Genomic DNA, 24,162 nt, shown 5'->3' on the forward strand with positions numbered 1-24,162 from the left:
CCTCTCCCCTCTCCTCATTTTGTGGAATTAGGGCTGGAAGGGCCAATCTGTTCTTGCAGTCAGCTCAGCCATTGCGGTGGCTTCAGGCTACTGTAAACATGGGGCATGGAGCTTGTCTAATTCCTGTCAGCAAGGGTGATGTGCTGAGCTTTGCCCTGCTGGTAAAGAACTATCAGGGAAAACCACATCCCATCACCAGCATCCAAATGAGCTCTTCTTCCTACGGACCTTCCAGCACTGCTTAGTTTGTCTGGTGATAGCTGATGAGGACCTGTTTATATTCAGTTGTTCCAAGTGATCTGACACCCAACATTTTGCATCTATTCAACAAGAAGTAAAAAATACAGTGATTTAGGGTATAAGCTGCCCATGCATAAACATGAGGTGATCTCCAAAGTCATTATGCTCATTTTAATGTGATAAGTACAGATGCCCATTTATTTGCAGAGCACCATTCATTGCAGTGTTAATTCTGTGCATCAGGTCTTCAAGCTGTGGCAGAGCTCCATTGAAGCCAATGGCAATTTTCACCAGCTGAGGATGTGAGGCTCTACATACCCTTTTAACTTCATAAAAGGGAAAATATATGGTATTGTATCATCCCTTCTTGACTGCAGCTTCTCCTCTGCTCTGCCTCCCTAGTTTACTCACTTTGTGTGGTTCCTGAAAATGAGCAGGTTTCTCTGCTCTCTCTTCTTGGTGCATTAGCACCTTGCAGGAACAAACCCTAAATAATGATAAGCACAAGAGCTTCCAGCATTAGCAGCCTGTTCCAGAGAGCAGGGATCTTGAAATATTTAGTGCTTTCCAGAAATGGGTTCTGTACCTTTTATCTTCAGAGGTTTTCAGGGTCAGAGAGATCTCTTTCATCCTGACGAAGCTCACTTGCCCTCTGCACAGATCAGCTGAAAAATCTTATGCAAAACTTCAAGATGTAGCTGCCAGGAAAATCCCCACAACTGAAAGAGTCAAACACAGAAAGAAAGGTTACAAAAATACAAGACTGCCCGGGGAGCCCATTAATTTCATCTCTGAGAGCTTAAAGCCAACTTGTAGGCAGAGTTGTGAGCCAGGCAAGATGCCCATCTGGCCCCAGAGAGCACAAGGTGCCAGTTCATGGCAGAAAAAGGTGCTCCACGTTTTGCCATGGGGGTCCTGCAGCTGCCAGTCCAGTTTCCAGAGTTACTGTCTGTGCTGCTAGAGGAATTGCGAGGAGAAAACTGCCAAGTTTGGCCTGAGACTGTTTTAGTATCTGTGTAAAAGTGGCTTTATTTACACTTCCTGCTCCTTTCATTTCAAAGCCTAAACAAGCCCAGCTGTAACAACGTGTAACATCTCAAGTCCATTGCAACAATTCTGCTACAAGGAGGAAAAATAAACTAGACCCAACTTACTTGGGGTAGGAGCTTTGCACAGGCACTGCCTTTTCTTGCCAGTTGCAGGGGATCTGCCCGGGGTTGGATGCTGGCAGCAGTTTGCCCCAAAGTTGTGCACATGGAACTTCAAAAGGACACCTGGCAGAGCACTGGGATCTCTTTTAATGACTGAAAATTATGTTAATGATGCCTTTGATGGATTAACATTTGCCAGTTCAGCAAAGGTAAGAGAAAGGCAGATGAGGTTTTGGAAAGGTAATTTTATTCATTGTAAAAATGGCTATTGGTACATTTTTCTCAGGAGTGGTTTCATCTTAGACACAGATGAGTGTTTTCTTGAGGAAAGGTAATTTTATTCATTGTAAAAATTGGTACATTTTTCTCAGGAGTGATTTCATCTTAGACACAGATGAGTGTTTTCTTGAAGGATGAGGAATTTTCTCTGCTGTTTTGTTGGTTCATGCACCTATAAATGTTTGTCCTCTGTGTGATTTTATAGGAATGCCTAAGGTTTCTTGGGGGAGAAAGGTGTCTGTTCTGGCAAATTGCTGCCCCAAATTGTGTGTATGGCCTCGTAAAGAGGAGCTTTAGTAACTGAAAGTTTGTATTTGGTTCAAGGAAAGTCATCCTTAAGAAGGTGAATTAAAGAGGGCAGAGGATGATAAAAATAATCACATGAAGAACACTGCAGATGTCTGCAGCTTTCCCTAATCCTTTCAGTGACTCAGTTTACCAACACTCTTTTCCTCCCAGGATTAGTTCCTGTGGTGCTGGATTGCCCTGGGAGAGGTGAGGCAGGGGATGATGCTCCATCCCCAGGGCCTCCCCAGCCCCTTCTGGTTTGGGGCAGTGGGAGCTGGGCCATCCTGCTGAGATGCAGGCTGAAGCCAAAGCTCAGAAGGAGCCCTGAGTGGGGCTGTGTGGAAATATGTCAAAATTATTTTCACTTGGAGATGAAACAAGAGCTAGAAATTTATTATTTGCCATGAGGAGTAGAAAAGATGTGTGGATAGTTGGTTGGATAGGTGGATGGATCAACAGATGGGTGGACAGAAAGGGAAATATGTAAGAGAAGAACAGAACTCTGTTGGGTTGTGGCTGCTGCACAGAGCTGCCCTGATGGCCAAAGGCCCTTCCCACTGCCTGGCTGGTCCTGGTGACCTAGGGGATGTTTTTGTGTCTCTGTGAATTGGCATCCTCAGCACCAGTGCAGTCAGCCCCTTGTGCCCTGCCTGCTGGGGCTTTGCCACCAAGTTCATGGGGTGGGGTTAAACTGATCCTTCCCCTTCTCTGTTTTGGCAAGTTTGTTTATATATATTTTGTAAAAGGCTCCATGATCCTCCTGCAGCTTCTCTGGGACATTTCTGGTAGCACCAAGTGCTGTGTGAGCTCCTCTCCAGCAAAGAGAGGGATGGAGCTGGTGGCCCCTGTGGGCTGGTTTTCATCAGGGTGCTGAAAGGCAGAGCTGGTACAGGCAGACCTCTCAAAAAAAGCCCACATATTTCTATATCTGGTTGCTTCTGCATATGTCTAATAACATGGCCCTTAGAAAGCAATTTGGATTCATTAGAATGTCCAGGCACTTTTGTGATAAAGACATGCTGAGTAATTATCCAGTGTCCAGGATAATCTATTGGGCTTGTGAAGTTTAAGTCTGAAAATTATTCTCCCCTAAGTATTTGTCTTTCTAGCCATATTTCTGTTATTAAATTTGTTTTCCCACAAGTTAGATAAGAAGAAATGTAATTATTTAGCTGGCAAGCTTAATGTCGAGGTGAAGAAAACCAGTGGAGGTAAAAGTGTGATTGCCTTGTGTTTTTCTGTAATAATGCATAAATATTTATATATATGTAGAATTACAGTGTGATGATGCACTTTGTAAAGGCCAGAGATGAAATATAAGGAAATGAAAGGTATAGATATTTACTGAAATTTCCCTATGCCCTATAATTCTTGCATGTAGTCAAAGAAATGTCAAATGCAGATTTCTCCCATAATTATAATCCATTCTCACATCTCTTCTTGCTGCCTTTCCTTGCTCTCCACTGAGCCTGAAGTCTGTGACCTGAAGGACCCTGTTTGGTTTCTTCTGCACAGAGGACACAACAGGTCTTTTTACACATGATAATGCTTATTTTAGATTAAAGAAAACACGGAATCAAAGGCTGGCTGAATATAATCCTGCAGTGTCCCTGGACAGACCCAGCCCCACACCCCAGCTCAGCACAGAAGGGCTTCTCAAACTTCCCAAAGGATTAAGAAAGGCTGCCCATTGTGGAGGATCTCAAGGAGGGGAGCTGCAAGACTCTCTGGTTAAATTAAAGCCACTTGAGGACTTGTTTTAAATGAGTTTAGATTCTTAATTTTGCTTTATCTGGACAGGGAAAGTCATTCACTGAAGTTCAGTTTTGCTCACCAGGACACTCAGCTGCTTGCCAGAGGTTTAACTGTAAAGGCTTCTTTACAATTTCATTGTAATGTAGATAAAAGAGTAGTGAGAGGGTTGAGCTGTGTTACCCTGTGAAGGCAGGAAGGCCATAGGGATTATTCTCCTTGACTATAAGATACTTCACTATATTGAAAATTTAGGAGTAAATACTCAACTCACAGCCTTGTTTTCCACAACATAAACATGGATGCTCATCTGGAAAGGCAATTATGAGACATGTTCACATACCAACTCGACAGCTTTCATTTAGTCTAATAACCAAGCTCTGAAGGATGATTGTTGCACGTTGTACCACACTGCAATTTGTTTCCACTGGAGTGGGTTTCTGTCTCTGTTTGTGCATTACTTTCAGAAAAGTATGTTATGCTGTTGAGCTTTTCTATGTTTCAGCCTGTTTGCTGAACAAGTCTTCACTGTTGTTGTCTTTATCGGGCTACTTTCAAAATCAATGAGATTTATACTTGCAGATTAAAAGCCTTTTAAAATATGCATAGACAATGTAAGGTTCAATTATATGTTTGCGATGAATGGAGCAATGTGTACACATAAATAAAACATAAAAGCTGCTTTGCTGTGTTTATCTTCTGGCTCTGATTTATATTCAAAATAATTGGAATTTGTGAGTCCGGGTTTGAATGTGGGAGCTCCAGTCCCTGCAGGCTTGGCTGTGCTTGGATCTGAACCTGCTGTGCAGCCAGCACTTCTGTCCACACTGCCTGGCTTCTCACTCTTAGGAAATGCAGGCAGTGTCTCCATGGCAGCCTCTCCAAAATGGGAGCCTACCTGGGACAGGCAGCATCTTGCCCATTCCCAAGGGCTTGATGGGTTAGACGAGCATTAATCTCACTCTTAACAGTGCTGTACAAATACAGCTGTATTTTTGATGCTTTGTTATCTCTAGCATTTATAAAACAGACCTGGGTTGCCTCCCTTGGAGATACCACTGCCTGTTTTATCTGCTGGAGATCTCACTCGTGGTTCTTCAGGCTATGCTGGGTGTAAACAGCCCCCAAAGTAGGTTCAGTCTTAGCACAGCCTCAGAGAATACAGCACCAGCCTCTTTTAAACCTGCTTTTTCTCTTTCTTTCATAAGATACCTTTGTAATTAAGTTTTGGGCATTGTGGTGTGTCATGGGAGAAGAGCATGACAGGTTGTCCAGGGATGTTATTTGTAGGCTGCATTTAAATCCCAGCAAGGGGTTGAAAAGACTATTGCTGCATAAGCAGCTTTGTTGTACCATATGACTACAAAAAATGGGGCCATTAGAAAGGTTATAGTGTCCCTGTACTCCCATCACCTTGTGTGAGTGCAGATAAAAATGGGCTTGAAGTATTAGCTCATAATAGACAAGATCCTTTGATGCTTTGTTAAGATTTCCAATTACCTGGAGCAGGATGCCATCTATTATTTTAATGCTGCTCTCAAGCTTTCATGCTATCAGGGCTGGAGTTAAATATGAAGAGCTGGGCATTCTTGCACTGCAGTGGATGAGCAATCACCACTGGTAGTTTAACTGATATATCCTAGGAGGAATATTCTAGTTAATGTTGTAAAATCAATGAATATGCACTAGGATATAAATGTGCTGTGCCAATCATCTCTCATCCACACGGGCTGCAAACCAGGAGAAGGTTTATGAGCAAGCCAGCTAAAATTCTCAACAAGTTCAATGTTTCACTTAAAACCAGTAAGTGCTGAAGTTTCATGATAGCAGGTGTTCCTTTGTCTTCATTATAGAGAATCTCTCTGGTGCAGTAGGTAAAATGTTTCTTTTTGAAGATGGGAGCTCAAAGAGGTTCCCTGTAGCTGAGTGTGTTTGTTGGCTCAGCCAGGGGAACAGAACTGAGACTTTTGTCTCTATTTTGTATAATGGAGACATGAAAATGTAAGTAAGGTAAATAAAACCTCATTTTACTTCTGAGGAGTGATCACTTGGAAGTGATTTTCTTCATGGTCACATAAACACAACTTTATGGCCAAAGAGTAAGTTCTACACACAAACTGGGCAAGTGTGTATCTAAAAACATGTCCATTTCAGTGCACATTCAAACAGGGGCTCCTGGTCACTTTTTGCAATTTTTTTTCAAGGAATGTTTTGAAACAAAGAGAGTCCCAAGTAATGACAATTTACTGGAAAAATAACAGTTCAGGTGATAATGGTTGGTCTTGCAAAGACAAATACCTGCAAACAACAGAACCTAATTGGTGTGTGGTTGTGGGTGGGCTGGGACATGAAATGTTATGTTATGTTATGAAATGTTAAAGAACATTGTCTTTGGGTACACAGAGGAACAGATTTTTGTCTGGTAAAGGAGTAGTTTTCAATATGTATGAAGCTTTTGTGTCCAAGCCACAGCATAGAGTGAGAGTTTTATTTAGGCAATTCTCTAAAGGACACAAAGTGAAAGAACAGTTGAATTCCACGTGGGCCTCACCTATTTCTGGAACAACGTGCAATATTGACAGAGGTGTTGAGATCCTGGGCTGCCTTCCTCAAAGGGGTTCTATTTTTGTAGTGGCAGTACAGTGGGAGCTGTGCTTTCTGGCACAGCTTGGTCCAGAGGTTTGAGTGAATTATTTTTAAGTATCAGAAACGTTTTGAATCGGTTCATAAACCCTGCTCAAAGGAGCTTGATTATAAAGAGCACTCTTTGCCCATGGCAAAGGTTATTAGACTGTTAACTGCAAAAAAAAAGGCACTTACTGGAGCTCTAGATCTCTAAACAGTCAGCAAAGTAGGTTATTTCTCAATTGCTGCTTCATGCCTTTGTTTGCCTCCCCATTTGCAGCAGGTCTCTGAGCAGGTCTTTGGCTCCTTGTTTTGCAGCGCAGGTGGCCCTGCCTGGGGGGCAGAGACCTGGAATTGCAACCCACACTTTATACTGCCCACTTCACTCTTGTTCCCCTCCTGCTGGATACAAGAGATAAGCAAGACCCATAGGACTAGTTGTTCCCCTAGTTTATTGGTTCAAGTGTTTTTACCATCTTGTGGCAGTTTGGAAGAGCTGGGGCTCCCTGGCTGGAGTGGGAACAGGATCACGTGCCCCTGGGCACAGGGAATGGGAGAACCTCACTGGGAGACAGGCAGTGTCATGGCAGAGTCTTTTAAAATGTCATTTATGCCTGTGTAGGAAGAGAAGTGAAGCCTGTAGGTTCATTATAAATTGAGTTGGTGCAAGAATCTGTTGATCTTACCCCCGTGGAGCAGGTCCAGTGAGGAGCAGGCATCTGCCTTGGTGTGCCTGAGCACCCTCCTGCACGGGTGAGACACAGGGAAGTGTAGATGGGCACTGCTCATCTATCCAAGGTTCTTCCAGCATTTAAGAGCTAAGAGATCACCTCCTCTTTTGCAGCCATAAGAGCCCAAGCTGTGCCATAGGCGCAGGGTTGTCACAAGTTCTGAGCACAGGCCATCAAGATGAAATATTGGGATACTTTATATTTATGGACACCTCTCATTTAACGATGTCTTTATAATATCTTTTCTTCCTGCTTTCTGAGTTGATAAATTGCTCCCGTGAGCCATGCAGACAGTACTGATTGCTGTAATTATTGTCCCTTTAGTTGTTGCAATTATTTTTTTGAGTAATTAATATGAGTACTTTCTTATTCTAGAAAAGGAAGCAGGAAAGACCTTGCAAATATGGAAAATGCTCCCAGCTTGCCAATATTATGCAAGATGTCTTTCCACTTGAGTGCTGTGAGAGTTGTGGTAGGGAAGAATGTTGATTTATGTGCCTGGAAATGGGCTCTTTCATATGTTCTTTCCAGGTTTGAAATTAATTTTTTAAAAAGCATTGAGTTAGAAGGCCAGTTTGAGAGAACCCAAGTAGCAGTGGAGGGAGGTGTTTGTTTCAGTAATGGATTGCATCCATTATCATATTGGTAATCAAGGAGTTGTGATTTATTTCCTTTTTTTTAAAGGTCTTATCAAGCAGAACCCTGGCTCTGGAGCATGACAGCACAGTCTGCTGGGCTGTCTGGACTGTCCACCTTGCCAGGACACCAGAGCAGGGGTGCACAGCTCCCAGAACAGCCCTGGTGAGGTCTGTTCCTGCCCTGCTCAGTTAACAGTAACTCCTTTAATAGGACTGGCCTTTCCTCTTAATTCCACCCAGCAACCCGCATGGAGCTTCTCATGTTTGTTCATTATCTATTGAAGCTGAAGTCTGTGCTCTGTGAAATGAAAGGACAGGACACTCCTCCTGTAGTTCCCTGGGTTTTGTGAGTCCCTTACCCTTCCTGACACTGCTGCTCTGCTGTCACTGTCACTCTTGGATTATCTGATACTGAGATGTCCACGCAGCACTGGCCTTGTCCAGTTTTCATTGCTGATTTGTCAAGAACACGTGTAGCTCTCCAGAAGGATGGAATTTTGCCATTCACCTGTTAGCTGAACTCAGTACAGGGTGAGCAGCATGACTTGGAGCCACAGGAACAGGCCAGCGTGGATACAGACACAATTCCTGTGTGTGAATTGTATCTCGGGTTCATGCTCTGAGTGTTTCATGTGTTGCTCTTGAAGATATTTCTATGCATTAGAAATATCTATGTGTTATTAAATGCATTTCTCCTCCAGGCTCAGCTGCTCATTTGTATTTGATGTTGTTTCTGTTTGTATTTCTGTACCTTATATGAAGTATCTATCCAGTTCCCTTGGAGGTGATTGTGTTCATCTCTAATACCTCATTAGGAATTCACTCTGGGGGAACAGCAGATGTGAGCAAACAGGACCTGGTTTGAACACCAGTAGCTTTAGCAATTGGTGAGGGGAGTGGGAGAGACTGAGGGGAGCTGTAAATGGATGAGTGGTTTGGAAAGATTTTGGTTACACAAATGCCCTTTGTTAGCTGTGCTGCTGGTCCCTGCCCAGCAGAACTCACAGGTTCCCTGTTGTGTGTAAAGGTGTGTAAACACCTTATAGACTGTGGCAGAGCTGTACAAAATACTATTTATTTCTCCCTAAATTGTTTTAGGTGAAAACTTCTTTCTAATTATATTTCCTCATTTCCTCATTATCAACATTTCATTCTTGAGTATAAAAACCACCTTGAAATGCACTACTTCTGACATTTCTTCATAAAATATAATAAGGGGGGGGATTATCAAAGCACTTGAGAGGGATTTGCTCTCACCACTACCTCAGGCTGTTGGGAATATTACTCCTTAGTCTTTTAAGAGCCCTAGAGCAAAAATTACTGTAGTATTTGTTTTCATATGCACCTTTCAGGACATAAATAGGGCACATGCTGCTAGATTGACACCTCCAGAATATCTGGCCAAAGCTACAGATTTAGCAGTGTTTGGTTTTTGTGAGGGCTGGTGAGGAGGAGAAGAGAAGGAAGGGGTGTTATTTGTGATCTGTCTCCCCTGAGGATGGGATGGCCGGGATGAGGCCACCAGCTGCTGCAGGGCAGGGACACCAGCCCAGGGACATCAGTTCCTGAGGACTGGAGTGAACTTGAACTCCCCCTCCAGCCAAGTGGAAATCAGCAGAAAAAACAGCAGGAAGATTAGTTCCTATTATCTTTGCAAGCTTTGAGTTATAATCTGATCAAGTTTTGTATCTCAGGTAACATTTTCTTCCTGTTTGGTACCAAGTGAAAAGGAAGGGAGCTCAGAGAGATTCTGCCCAGAGAAAACAGCTGGTTAGAAACTCCAAATTCTTTTCATTCAAGGCAACAGAAACAATGAAATGCAGTTTGCAGGGTGCTGAAGCTGTTTGTTATGAAATTTGAGATGTAAATGGGGAACAAAGAGTAGTTGTACTAGCTGGTGATTAAATCCTGACATGATAGATTTCTACATGAATAAAATCCAGGACCTAAGCAGAGTGGAGATTGTTAGTCATCCATCAGTTCACACCAAAGAGTTTTGCAGCCAAGTGAAAAGTCTTCAGGCATTTATTTTGGTAAAGTTAAGATATTGGCAGGATTTTGCAATTTGTGAGGACTGACACTGTGCTGCCAGATGAGATGAGTTCAAGAGGCTTTATCAAAGTAGGGCATTTTTTTTCCTCTATTGTCAGGAAATCGTATCAATAAAACTTAATAGGAAGTTGAAAGTATAAACGCAGCAAACTGTGAACTTAATATTACCCTGATGGGAGCTCATTAATATCTCAACAGGTATATTCATGCATTATCTTAATTGCACATGGGCTTTTGGGAAATTGCCTTTTCTGAAGTTTCCTGACTGCTGTCACTTGGTGGGTTGGGTTCAGGTGCACCATTTTATTAATCTTTTAATAAGTTACTGAGGAGATGTAGCCCCACTCAATCACATTTGAAGTAGCACAGTAGCAGTAATTATTTTTATGGTTCCCCTGATTTATGAGGTTCTTGGCTGTGCCATGAGGGTGCAGGCAGAGCCAGGCAGGAGTGTGGTGGGTGCAGGCAGTGAGCCTGATGCTCCTGGCAGTTCTCTCAGCTTTGGAGAGAGCTGGTTTGTCTCCTGTGTGTTTCCAGTTAAGATTCTTGGCTGTTAGCAAGGAGCTCTGCACTTTCTGTCGTTTGGCTTGAAAGGAAGGGTCTGCTGGACAGTGAGTGGAGGAGCAGGGTATGGGAGGGGCAATAATACCAAATAAGTTTGAAATGAAGAATTGGGACAAGTTGTATTTCAGGTGCTTTTTGCTCTGAAATACATATTCCCAATGCTGATATTGGAAGATGTTCCATGTTGCAAAAAGTGGCTTAGGAGACATCAGGGAGATGTGTTGGTCCTGGGTGGGTTTTCTGCTGCAGCTTTTGGTGCAGCTGCTCCCAAACAGGGCCTGGTCCTCAAGCAAGACAAGTGTGATCCAGAGGGAGCTTTTCATTAGCAGGGGAAAATGAAACAAATGAAGAATAATGTTCAATGTTAAAAATAAATTAACATTAATTAATCACTGATGAATTCAATGTTCCCAGCATTAATCACTCACTCTCGCCGTAATCAGAACATCAGCCAGGCAGGCGATGTGTGATGCTTCCCATAGTGCTGTAAACACAAAGGTGGCCTTCAGGAGAATCTGCCTCCCATCTCGGGGCTCTGTTTACTCATCCCAGTGTCTTTCCCATTGCCTCAGCTGCAGCCAGGTTGGTTCTGGTGGGAAGGCTGGGGCAGGACCCCTCCTTGGTACCTGCTGCCCACTCTGCAGCACCCGGAGCAGGACTGCAGGCATTCCTTGCTCTGCGAGGGCCAGAGGGATTTTTATCCCCTGTGCCTTAAGGATCCTAACTCTTCTGCTAAGATCTTAGAGGAGTTTGGAAAGCAGACTGTAATTTCCTAGAGCTTTTTGATGTTTCCTACATGTTTCAGAACAGAAAATATAAAAATGTGCTGGAAGAGAAAGGTTGCTGCTTTGAACCTAAGTTTGGAATGGGAAGTATCCATGACAAATGGCAGATTTTACCAAAATGAAAGCAAAATAAATCAGTTAAGAGACACAAAATATTTATCTGGTTAATTAAAAAAAATAAAAACAGCCTCATTTAAAATACTTTGTGCTGTGATGCTATCATGAAGATGCTGGCTGCTTGCGGGGTTTGTTGCTCCCACAGCAGCAGGGCATTACATCTCCAACAGAGCCCTTGCAGGACCAAAAGAAGAATGAGTATGGCTTAAGAGGAGTGGTCTGTTTAAAAATGGGAAAATGATAGGGAAGGAGGGGAAGTGCAAACCTTTTTTTTTTAGGTGCTATTTAGTGTGTAATGGGGAAACTTCCAGTTGTTCCTCTGGCTGGAGCCTGGCGTGGGCTGGCCAGGACGCTCAGGTGGCTTCTCCTGGCAAGCCTGAAGTAGCTTTTGAAACCAAAGCAGAAAGAAAACTGGCAGGGATTGGTTCATCTGAGAGAATACAGTAAATAGCAGCAGGACTACACTTAAATCACCTTCACTGCTCAGGCATCCCAGGCATTGCACCACATCTTGTTCTGCCTGTTGCTCATTCGTCTCGTGTCTGCGCCTGGATGGGAGAATTCCCAGCACAGGACTGGTCCTTCAGCTCCTTTGGCAGGGCTGAGAGATTGTTTTACAAACTGAGCAGGGTGGAGGAGAGTTGGTTATTGTGTTGATTATGTGTACTTGAGAGAGGAAGACAGAGGGGATTAATTTAATGTGTGGAAAGGGAAAGCATCTCTCTGTGCCGTGCTCTGGTGCAGGGGAAGGTTGAACTGCAGTGGCTGTGTTGGAGCTGCTGAGGACGTTTCTGTTCAGGCAAAATCTTGTGACAATTCTGCTCCTCATACATATAACTTTATGTTGCTTTAGATAACCTGTAAGAAATGGTAAAACCCCCAGTGTATGCATTTTATGCTGCAGATGATTGAAACAGCTGGAAGTGATTAACGTTTTATGGACAGAGAAAAAAAGCCTTAAAAACCCAAAAAGTCTCTCAGTAATGTAAGCAATGGAGCAAATTCTGTAGAAGCTTTGCTTTTTGTAAATGTGAATATGCTCCTTTTGATTTTTAGTTGAAAAAGCAGTTGTTGGCAAGTTGGAATACAAACACTTGCTGCAGATGAAAAGGCAAATTTCAACCTTGATTTTACAATAAAAAAATGCAGCGCCCGGCTGTCTCAGCACAGCTCTGTGTGTGGGGCTGTACGTTGTGGAACTGATGTTTGTCTGGTTAATAATGGGTAAACAGCACCCATAAAGTCAGCCTGGTTAACTGTTCCACTTCCTACCATCCAACAAATAGATGCAATAAGCTGATGAGCAGCTGAGCAAGCCCATTAACTGCTTGGTACAAATGAGAAGAGAGCGATCCTAAAATGTCACCAATCATTTATTACAACAGCAAGTGCAGGCACAGACAGAGGAGGAATTTCAATTATTTTTGTTGGCCAGGATGCCCAGCATTTCCTGTGCAACCACTGCAGTTGGTGTTGCAGAAAGTCATCCCTAGGGTAGATTAAAAATAATGAACCCTGATAAATTGGTGTAATCGATCTCTTTGTCTTTGAGAGTGGTCCCCAAGCTTTGCTGGCCCCGAGGCAGAACACTGAGCAGTGAGTGATGGACTCAGCACCACACTGGGCTCTTCCCAGCAGCCTCAATTGTAACTTTTTTAATTTTCTGTGACTGCAGCACTGGAAGGTCATGCTGGCAATGTGCTGTCCAGAAGCCATAGATGTAAAATAAATCTGGCAAGGCTTTGTCTTGCATTAAGAACATAAAGCATCCCAGCTTTCGGATTGATTAGTCACCTCTCTAGTGGTCAAAGCAATGGACATGCAGAGGAGTGACATGGGGCATCCAAAGGAAAGGCTGTGCCAAGGGATGGGAGCTTCAGTTCCCAGACATCCCCAGTGACAGCCACACACCCACTGAAAGCTTCAGTGTTTGTTCAGGTTCAATAATTCATAGCAAGTCAGAGCAGTGCTGTGCCAGGGCCTGGACTCAAGCTCCCCATGTCCCACCAGTGCAAAGGCCACGGGACGTGTTTTGCTCCAGGCTGATGTTGAATGAATCTAAACACATCTTAAATAAGTCATGTGTTACAGAATCATAGAGTTGTTTTGGTTGGAAAAGACCTTCAGGATCATCAAGTACAACCATTACCCCAGCACTGCCAACACTGCCACTAACTCATGTCCCTCAGCACCACATCTACATGGCTTTTAAATCTCTCCAGACGTGGTGACTTCACCACTGCCCTGGGCATCCTGTGCCAGGGCCTGACAGCCCTTTTAGAGAGAAAATTGTTCCTAATATCCTACCTACCCTCTCCTCTCCTCCATACAACTTGAGGCCATTTCCTCTTGTTCTATGGCTTGAAATTAGTTATAGTTTATGATAAATCAGTAGATGCTACCTTGACAAACAAGAATAAGTCTCAACAAATGTTGGGGTATTTAATAATTATGGGTGGCTTGCACCAATTCCCTTACCTGCTGGGTCTTCAGCAGCAATTTGCATTACTGATCTGCTTTTACTTTGCTGTAGTGGTTGTTCAAGTGTGTCCTGATGCCCAGGCACTGTGTGTGTCCTGTGGAGAGTCTGCGTTTGCTCCTCACTGCCTCTGACCTCCGTGGGAGCCGAAGGCTCTGAGCTCTTTGCAGTGCTGAGCCTGGGGATACGAATGGTCATTCTCTGAGAAGGCAGGAGAGCTCATAGATACTTGTAGGAATGCTGTGCTGAGACAGAATATGAGGATGCAGAAGATGCTTGCACTGAGGCATGAAATACTGACCTTTCCACAGTCTAGAAGTCTCAAATCATTATATATGATCATGTCTGTGTACATTGCAAATCTTCTTTTTCCCTCCTTGGCATCTCAAGTGAGAACGATGGCAGGCTCCTTAATTTAAGGAGCAGTCCCAGACTGTTACTCAAACAATTGCATAATGTGTTTGGGAATTAACATGCTGTCAGCTTGAGAACTGCTCAGGGACCTTTGTTATCAGGAAGAAAATAGCCCTGAACAGTAGTCTGGTCTCTCTGATACACAAAGTAACCGTCGGTCTCTTTCTCACTCTGCCGAGACAAGGGAAAGCAGGAGCTGGTTTGTCATGGGCAGGCAGAGTTTTAGGACAGAGCTGAATTGTGAGCAGGTTGTCTTTGTGGGACAGAGTTGTCTGTGCTCAGCAACCTTCACAACTGCTCTTCATCAGAAAGAATGGAAAATAAACATCCTTTTGTTTAAACCCAGAGTCCCAGTTCAATGTTTAAGAGCTTCTTCATCCTCCAGAAACTGCTGAAGGGTCCTTGTGGCTTTCAGCCAGCGGTGACAGGAGAGATTTAAACTCTGCTGCATTCAGCATCCTGAATAACTGGATGGGAGTGAAACCAGGACACCAGTAGAACGGACATAGTGAGAAAATGGTTTGTGTGCTGTGTTGGATTATGATTGCCCGAAAGGAAGAAATTATGAATGTGCAGATATACAGTTGTTTTCAATTGATTAATGGTATTTTTGTGTTGCTTGAAGTCAATGAAAAGATTGTTTCTTTGACTTGTGTGTTGTAAAGCAACGTGGCAGAGAAATAGAGATGGATACAAGGAAGATGAGCCGAGGCTCAGCTGCAGCTGCCTGCTTGAGCTAACTGCTGCAAGAAGTGCAAAGAGTGTATGAATATGTATATTTATCAGAAATTATTTTTTTCTACAGATCCCACAAATCAGTTATGCCTCAACTGCACCAGAGTTGAGTGATGACAGGCGCTATGATTTCTTCTCCCGTGTGGTTCCTCCAGATTCCTTCCAAGCACAAGCAATGGTGGACATTGTGAAAGCTTTGGGATGGAATTATGTGTCCACTTTGGCATCTGAAGGGAATTATGGAGAAAAAGGAGTCGAGTCCTTCATGCAAATTTCCAGAGAGGCAGGTAGGCAACGCCCGTCCTCCCTCCAGCACCCGCTATAGAAGTAATGAATGTTATTTTGTACCAAATGTTGTATTATTTTTCTAGAACGTATCTTTGCTTCTGAAGGTGCTCCAGTTCTTTGCAATGCCTCTGTAATGGCTGCTAGATACTCACATTCCTCACTTGCTTTTGGAGTTTCAGAGAGTTTGAAGCCTTATTTCTGGAGAAAACAGAAAGCCCTGAGTCTTGTCAAGCCCCTGCTACTCCCCTGGACAGCATCTATTATGTTGACATGGGTAGAAGACAGATTTTAAAATGCTGAGCTTTTATCTCTCCACAGCTAGAAATCCTGTGAAGATGGCTTGTTACCAGACACTGCCTTGTGTCACAGTGTTGCTGTTCACCTCTCAGATCACTGCCTGCCTTGTGTTGCTTTTCTTTCGCATTTCTTTTGAGCAATTGCATTTAGAAAACTCATAATCTTTTCCATGAAGTCCTGGGATACAGAGGCAACAACCTCAGCAGTGTGGGATGGGGTAACCTCAGGCCTGTGGTGTGACCCATCACATTTTTCCTGTTAGTGGTTCCATCAGTGGTGTCCCTAGAAGGCCAGACTGTGTTGGACAATGTCCTTGCCTGTGAGAGATGCTCCAAGAGGACAGGGAGATGCTGTGTCTTGTGCTGGGTCAGGCTTACGGTACCGAGTCAAACAGGTATAATTTCATTGACAGAAATCTCTAATTTCACAGTGTTTTCCTGTTGTGGTACAAAAGGTAGAGCAGCCCTGTCCTGAAGGTGTGCCTGCTGTGTCAGTGTGCTCATACCCTTCCCCCGCACACTTATTCTTCTGGGTGAATAGTTCTGAATTTCCTCAGAGGTGTCAGAACTTGGGAGGACTTCAGGTGGCACTGCAGGGAACAGAGGTGTAAATCCATGGCAGCGTGTCCAGAACCCAGCCATGATCCACAGCTCCCTCCATGTGTCCTGGCCATCAGGAGTGCAGGGAAGGAGGGGCTGGGGAAGCCATCTGAGGTGTCCATCTCCTCCCTGTCACAAAGCTGGCTCCACCCATGCTGGTTTTTCAAGCTGGAGCCTGGGCTGGGTCCCAGGAGCCCCCAGGCAGGGGATGGGGCTAATGGGTCCCTTGGAGCAGCCATGGATGGGGAGGGTGGCTGTGCTTCCAGGAAAGGGCTGGAGAGGGGGGAATCCAGAATTGCTTCACCATGTTGCTGTCACAGAAGGAACCTCTACTTGCATGAATTTGTCTGTTCATTTGAATGCATGTTTGTGGTATTAAGGAAAATGGGTTTGGATTTAATACTGCAGGAAGTGACAAATGCCAGTGTTCATTATAATTTAAAATTGACTTTATTTGCAAATATCCACTTGCAAAATCATACCAGAAAAATGTTCTCTCTGTCAAGGACAAACTCTATCTGAACAATACTGTGTGATTTTACAGACCTTCTGTAGAATAAAATTAGTGACAGGAGTTGTTCATGTAGTCAACATGTGATTCAGTGTCCTTCATAAAAAAACAAGGCATAAGACCAAAAGAATATCCTTCATGGAGATATAGGTCACACCTACAAGATGGAGATACCAAGAGGGGTAGTGCCTACACTTTCCTTCCATAGGCAGCCTGTCTTGTCTGGAAACAGGGATAATCCAGCCCTGGAGCTGCTTCCAATTCCCTACAGCTGCTTTCCCTTCTTAGGGCTGTGCTGGATTTTATTGTGTTACACGGATAAAGCTTAGGTGATGCACTGAGGGGTTTTAGTACCTGTCAACAAGTTCCCTGGCTTTTTAAAACCCTGGGAAGTGTAAGAAGATGCTGTTGTCTAGAGACCTGATGGAGCAGTGCTGGTTGGAGATAAGTCCTGACCTGATCCCCTATGGGGAAATGACTCCTTATCCTCCAGCATGGGGGGTTGTTTGTGACCATGTCCCTGGTGCTGTTCTGCAGGGTGACATTGCAAAGGGACTTGCCCAGGCTCTGGGGACATGTTGTGGAGGGTGCAGTGATTTGGGGGTTGCTTTCCCAGCGCCAGGTGTGGCTGTGTCTCCCTGGGGACACTTTATGCGACAGAAATGATTAAGCAGGCTGTCAGGTGCTTGCTGTAATGTCAGGGTTTGGAAAGAGCCTCCTGAAGAAGTAATAAGCAGCAATAATTCTACTGACTCATGGCTGTGGTGTCGTTAGTAGCTCCTTGATCCATCTATTTAAGAAACGTGTGTCTGAGAGCACAAAACAAGCAGCTCTCTGATGAGGGGCAGGAGGTTTCACAGCACAGGGAACTGCTACCAAGATCAGTGTGTTTAACTGTTTAATACCTTGAAATGGGTCTAGATGCCTGTGGCCTGGTTGAGGTGTGTCCTCACATAGTGCCTTCCCAAATACAGCCCTGAGATGTGTGCCTTGCCAGGGGAAGGGGAAGGGAAGGGGTGGAGTGGGAGAGCATCCTGCTGCAGGGCAAGGAGAAGGTGGTGCTGGGGGTGCCAATCAACACGCCCTCTAATTAGACCAGAAGCAACAGAAACGCAACAGCAATGGGAGGAAGGTTTTTCCTTAGTCAGATGATTGTATTCTTCTGGAAACCAGGAGGCTGTGGATTATCAGTTCTTCCCAACTGGGAGAGAAAAATTGGGGCTGTGGGGAGGGTGGAGGGCAGGAGAGGTGCTGAGGCACAGTTTACCTCATATTCCAGTCAGCTGAAGCACGTGATGTTCCTCAGGAGGAGCTGAGCCCTGCTGAGATCATTCTCCTGTGCATTTGCCTGTTGGATCCCAGCAGGTTTGGGTGCTGTGTTGGTGCCAGCTCCAGGGCTCTGTGTGGGCAGCCTGGGTGCCCCTGCTCCCAGCCCAGCAGGCAGGTCAGCACAGCACCAAGCAGGGGTGTCACAAGCTCTGCAGCCAGTGCAGGTGGGGATGATGCTCTAGGGGCATGTGTGGCTCCAGGATTTGTTAGTCCTGGCTTCCCTGGGCTGGGCCGTGGTGCTGGCTGCAGTTTGCTGTGCCAGTGCTTTGCTGGCTGTCAGCATTTCAGAGCTGGTGTAAATCTTGTCCCCAGGACACCTTTTAACCTGCAGCAACATGGAGGTGGGAGAGGTGTCAGAGCAGGGTCCTGGTGTCTGTTCTCCTTAGCACCAGGCACATGTGCCAGCAGCAGAACAGCCCCAGAGCAGAGGTAATTAGTCAAAGTTTGAGACACAGGGCAGGAAACAGTCATTATTAGCTCTCAGATGGTTGCCTTCTATCTCATAAGCAGCGTATTTTGGCAGAAAAGATTATTTAGTCTGTAGGTACCAGCATGTTTATTATCTTTGGCATTGAATCTGTAGCAGCTAATTATCCTAAATTCCTTGTTTTATCCAAACTTGTTTCTGATTCAGCCATGATCTTAAGAATTGTGAGGATGAGTAGAAAGAGTTATGCTTGCTTAGTTTTCAAATATGCTTTAATACATAAAGACTTTTCTTGATCCTTTGAGTTAATAATTCTTCACAAAGTGACTTTTATTATGAATACTTCAAGCGAGTTTGAATATGTCATTGTGGCAGGAGATGAAGATTTGAAACATGCTCTGCAGTCTGTGGGATTAATAAATTAGGGGAATGGTCTAATTATGGAAAATCTAAAGGACAATTTCAGATTATTAATGAAACTACTGCATACTTGAATTTCAAAGATTAATTCATCTTTGATTTTTTAAAAAGATTAATCTGTACCAGAAGGTTAATTGCTATCTGTAAGAAATATATATATTGAAGTCGTTAGCAAAAGACCACTTGAATGCCTCCCAACTGATAAATGAAAGATCTACTGTGCATCTATTCATCAGCTCCTCTCCTCAAAAGGCCCATTTGCACAGGTGAGTGCACCGGCTGCTTTGCTGCTGGAGACCTGGGTGGTCTCCACAGGGGGTGAAGGGAAGGCCCTGCTCTGCAGCCCCCACGTCTGCTGCTTTTACCTCTTCCCTCTGCCTTGCTCCCTGGCCCTGCTCCAGCTCAGAAATAAGTATTTCTGCTCACAAGGCTCATTTTGAGCACAAGCTGCTTCTTTGCACAAACTGGAGCTGTTGTATTGAACAGAGCAGAGTATCTTCATCTGCAGATTGAGAATTAATTGGTTTAGGTGTTGATGTCCTTGGTGATTTGGAAGGACTGAAGACAAAAATTTCTGGAGAAGCATGTTTTCTTCCCCTGTGTGTTTAAGACATGGGAAAGTAAAGGGAAGGAGTCAGGCTGTGGTAGCAGTGCCCTGGCAGGTTCTGTTCCCTGAAGTTTCTTCTGAAGACTTGGAGTTGTGGGGTCATGGTTGTTAAAGGCTTTCAGCCCCCTGACAGGACCAAAAAGCCCAATAAACTTTAATCCTCTGGCATCACACCACTTGAGACAGTGGCTTTATCTTCTTTTCTCCCTTTCTTTTTTTTTCTGCTGAAAGCTTTTTTGAAACATTCATTTCTTTAACCCTTCCATCTCAGACATGGGGTTGGGACATCTGGCTGCAGTGGGTGGGGGCTGCACATCCTGCAGGAGCTGGGCTTCCTCAGGGAGCACCCACACCCATTTGCTGTCAGGGCATCGAGGAGACCTCTGAAATCATCAGTCCCTCTTTCCTCATAAACAGACTTTTTTTTCTTTCCCCAGCAGTGATACTGAGCAGTATTTCTTTTCTAAGTGTTTAAGCTGGAAGAGGGGAGATTGAGGTTAAACATTAGGAAGAAGCTCTTCACCATTAGGGTGGTGAGAGCCTGGCCCAGGCTGCCCAGGGAAGCTGTGGCTGCCCCATCCCTGGGGGTGTTGAAGGGCAGGTTGGATGGGGCTTGGAGCAGCCTGGGCTGGTGGGAGGTGTCCCTGCCCATGCAGGGGGTTGAGAACTAGATGTCCCTCCCAACCCAAAATAGTCTATGATTCTATCCTGCCTGGAAACTTCAATTTCCTTTTAATCTTAATCTTAAGCTCTGTATTTGCTGGTACAAACCAGTACGCACTGATCAGAGACACTAACAAGTGTCCCTGCACCCAAGGGAGATGAAACACTTTTTTTACATGCTGTTCTAATCTGTGCATTAACTCCTATAATCTCCTATTGCATTGGTTTAGTTCCAAATTAGCTACATACAATTAAATTCTCCTTCAGAAAATATTTTCTATGGTTTGGTTTTGGTAGCAAAGGCTGTTTTCAACCTCTTAGCCACCTAACTGTGAGCACATGATCCCTTTCCTAAAGCCTTGATGTTTGTGTTCTACCCTGACTTGTGCTTCTAGTAAGATCTGAATCTTTTGATGGGTTTTTTTGGTGATCTGAATCATCTTGTGATCCTTTTTCTGAAAGCCTCCGACGTGGTGTGTCATCACACACTGCTCTAATTCACTACTTATCTGCTGTGGAAGCTGCCCCTGCTGAAAGCCCAGAGCCTGGATCATCTGCAGCGATTCCCCCGCGGCCTCGCCGGCTCCTGCAGGTCTGCTCGGGGTCTGCCAGGAGCCCCAGCCTGTGCTCGTGTAACAGAGCTTGGGCTGGATGCTGCCTGGTGGGAATTCCATCAGCACAAATTTACTGCAGGGTAGCATGAGGGAGTTCAATCATTCCTATGAGGGAATAGTACAGCTGTCTGTTTTAAGAAGGGAAAGGAGTCTGTTCTGTCTCTTCCATAAAGCACTGATTCCTATGGCTGAGTAAATCCTGATTTTTTTCCTGTGTCTTACCTTTCTCTCTTTTTTTCTTCCTCCATGAGTGCTCTACCAGACAGGCTTAGAATTCTGATTAAATGGAGCAGTCACTTTCCAACATAGCCCAAGGTGAAAAGAAGCCCCGAAACGAGAAGGGAAGTTGGTGCCGTAGCTGTGATGCCCTGCGGTGGGCAGAGCTGGCACTGACCCTGTGAATAAATAACCACTACTTACCATTCATTAGGGAGGCTTTGCACAGCATCCTGGCAAGGGGTGATATCACCCATCATCCAGCCATGCTCAGAATTTATGGCTTCTGCTTGCTGCTCTCTGTGGCAGGGAACAGAACCCGGCTTTTGGCAGAGCCCCTGTTCAAACATTCACTTGCCTGAGCTCCTGGCTTGGTGGGGCTGGGCTGTGGGGCTGGGCTGTGGGGCTGAGCTGTGGGGCTGGGCTGTGGGGCTGGGCTGTGGGGCTGGGCTGCCCACCCTGGGGCCTGCCTGTGTGTTCACCTGAGGGAGCATTTTGCTGAAGCCTCTACAGCCCTTCAGTTGGAGTGAAGAGCTGAGCTCAACGTGGTGACAAATTGGTCTATGCAGGTGTTTTTTGGAGTTCAGCACCAAAACCAGCCTCAGGAAACCTTACCTTGTTGAAGTAGTGTTGAGCACGTGTCCCAGGTGCTGTCGCTTCACAGACCAGCAGTGCCTGGGGGGGGGGTCCATAGCCCCCAGTGCTTTTCTAAAGTTTGAGGGTGCTCGAGGCTTACGGGAGCTTTCCCAGTGCAGTACTGGTCCTGCAGCCCATTCCCTGGGGGTTTTGTGCTGTGTGGGTGGCTCAGGGACTGCAAGAAGGGGCAGAGGTCTGGCAGGATGGAGAAGCAGCAGCACAGGGCTGCCCTTTCCTTTTGGTTGTGTTAAATGATGATACTCTCCGACGGGAATGGCCTTGATTCATCTACTAGGGAGTCTGTTCTCTGGGTCAAATACAGCAAAAATGACTATCTAAACCACTAATGAAATCACCTTGTTTATATCTGAGCGCTTCAAGTGGTTTCTATTTTTCTTTCTGTTTTTCTCAAATATTCATGAGTCTGTTCCTTTTGGTGCTCAGTGATGCTATATGAAATCATATTATGAAATCTCTTCTTGTCGTCCCTATGGTTTGTCAAATAACAAATCCTTTGTCATTTCAGGAAAAATTAAAGAGGAATTCTTTTCTGAAGTTGTACCAACTTGTGTTGTGTGCTGCAGCTTGTCAGGCTTAATGGGCTTCGTTGCATTTTCTTTGAGTTGTAACTGATCTAGTAGAAGATGCACAGGACTTGATCCTCAGGGGTGTTTTGGGTTACATTCAGAATTTAATAGTGCACTTGTGATAGTGGAAAAGAAAAAGCAAAGTGTGTCTGTGCAGAGTAAATCTGTCGCCCTGTGCGTGGTCTTTTAATGACAGGGGTGAGAAGTGATGCCAGTCAGAGGAGTGAACGGGTGATGTCCTTGACATCTCAGCACCTTGAGGTGTTGATTGGTCTCCTGACTTCCCTGGGATACTGGGTAAAACTCATTAGGTGCCTGGCTTAGATGCTAAGAAATGCTCTAGGCACCTGCCTGTGCTTTGAGGTTATCAAAATGTGAATACAATCATCACCTCTTTAGCAGGGCTCCTTCCTACCTGAGACACAACACATGTCCTGGGTTAGTTGGCTCTGCTCCCTGTGCAGCAACAAAGAGTGGTGAGCCCCAAGGTGCCCTCTGACCACCTCTTTCTCTCTGTTGACTGCACAGGGAGTGCAGGCACCAAGGCTGGTATGTATGTGATGTATTTTCCTATCTTTTGTTATCACCTGGAGATAAATACCTGGGGTGTGTTGATAGGGCACTTACTGAGGCAGTTGTGGGCGTTGGGGAGAGCCCTGACCCAGGGTGCAGCATCAGGAGCCCCTCTGTCCCAGAAGCATTGTGGTTCTGTGCTGAAGCTAGCAGGGGTCTGAGCAATTCCTCCTTCTCAAGCAGGCTCATGAAAAATCAATAAAATAGAGTTTGGGGAGAAGGAAGGAGGTAAAGAGATGACAGTATGATTACCTTGGTGTCTGCCTGTGTGAAATCTGAGACCAGCTCCATGGTGGTACATGCAGGGACTTGCACTCTGTCCTCCTGAGTGATCTCACACAGTTGGTGTCTTGGCACAGTATTATTGGAGAGCTGTAGCAGGCTGCTGTCACAGTTAGAGCATAAGCCACTTTAATGATAAGTATCTGCCTTTTTATGGCATTTATTGAACATTTGGAGATTGCATTTCAAGGACAGAATAAAATTGAAATAGGCAGTTCCTGTAACTGAACAAATAACTGCCAGCATCCTTCCAAAACGTTACCCCAAGTTTCACTAAACGTTGCTTGTTGGTGAAATGCAGCACGTGGATCAGCTGCAAACAAGTGATTGGTGAGGTCCTTGTTATTTCCAAGCAGAGAGATGTGTGGTTGAACTTTCATTTTGACCAGACACCCCCAGGGATGCTCCTGCATTTTGCAGCGTGTGAGGCCCATGGTGCAGAAGTGACGAAGCTGGTTTGATGCAGTAAGTTATTCATCCCAACCCAGGCTTTTTTCATTTGTTCTTTGGAAGGTTTTCTGCATCTTAAGGGCAATACGTGCCTCTTGGTAAAGATAGCAGGAAGGAGCAGGGAGAAACAAGAGCGTTCCTGGGTGTTCTGTGTCCACTTCTGCTGGGAAGAATCAAAGCTTGCAAAAAGATGGTGGTGGAAGGAACAGAAAGCCTGGTGGTGGGTTTTGGAAAGCTTGGGGAGAAGGTCCTGGTGAAGTGTAAAACCTGATGTTTTGGGGAGGAGTGAGGGAAAAGGAGAAAGGAAGGCTTGCCATGCAGAGTGAGCTAGAATATCATATTTTTTTTTTTCACAAGCAAATTAATGAGTTCTGAAGCAGAATTGGCTCCAATTGTGAAAGCTTAAAACTCCTGGAAGAGAAGAAGGAAATTCTTTCCACCACCCATTTTCTTCTTCTGGGGGGGCATGAAACATGACTTCCTAGACAATTGCATCTGGGTGCCTTTGCTCCTCACTGTGCTTTTTTCCTGCCTCCAGCCTGGCCAGGAGGAGCAGTGCAGCCTGGGAATCCTGGCTCCCTCTTTGCCTCCACCCACGATGCCTATTCCGGTGTGTGGTGTGAAGCCTCTTGTCACTTTTCCTGAAGGAATCAAATGAACTTCATAAAAACCTTCTGCAGAGGAAGTCCCTGCTGTCATTTTGTCTTTCCCCATGGAAAACAGAAATATTGTGATTACACTGAGATCTTCCCATGGGATGTGTCTGTTCTGCGAAGCAGGATGAATTGGTTGGAATCTCATTTGGGAGCAGCT

The 24,162-nt window shown here is 44.9% G+C and overlaps 1 protein-coding gene across 1 annotated transcript in view; it reads left to right on the top strand.

The window, feature by feature from the left end:
- The window catches only part of GRM7 (glutamate receptor, metabotropic 7), a gene marked incomplete at its 5' end in the record, with an annotated part of 215,858 nt that overhangs the window by 67,807 nt on the left and 123,889 nt on the right, over positions 1–24,162 (top strand). The window contains one exon of the mRNA XM_010003352.1: positions 14,921–15,137. Within this exon, the coding sequence (XP_010001654.1) occupies positions 14,921–15,137 (217 nt within the window). The remainder of the gene's footprint in view (positions 1–14,920; positions 15,138–24,162) is intronic.

This window comes from Chaetura pelagica, unplaced genomic scaffold (assembly GCF_000747805.2).
Source record: "Chaetura pelagica isolate M959 unplaced genomic scaffold, ChaPel_1.0 scaffold328, whole genome shotgun sequence".
NCBI lineage: Eukaryota > Metazoa > Chordata > Aves > Apodiformes > Apodidae > Chaetura > Chaetura pelagica.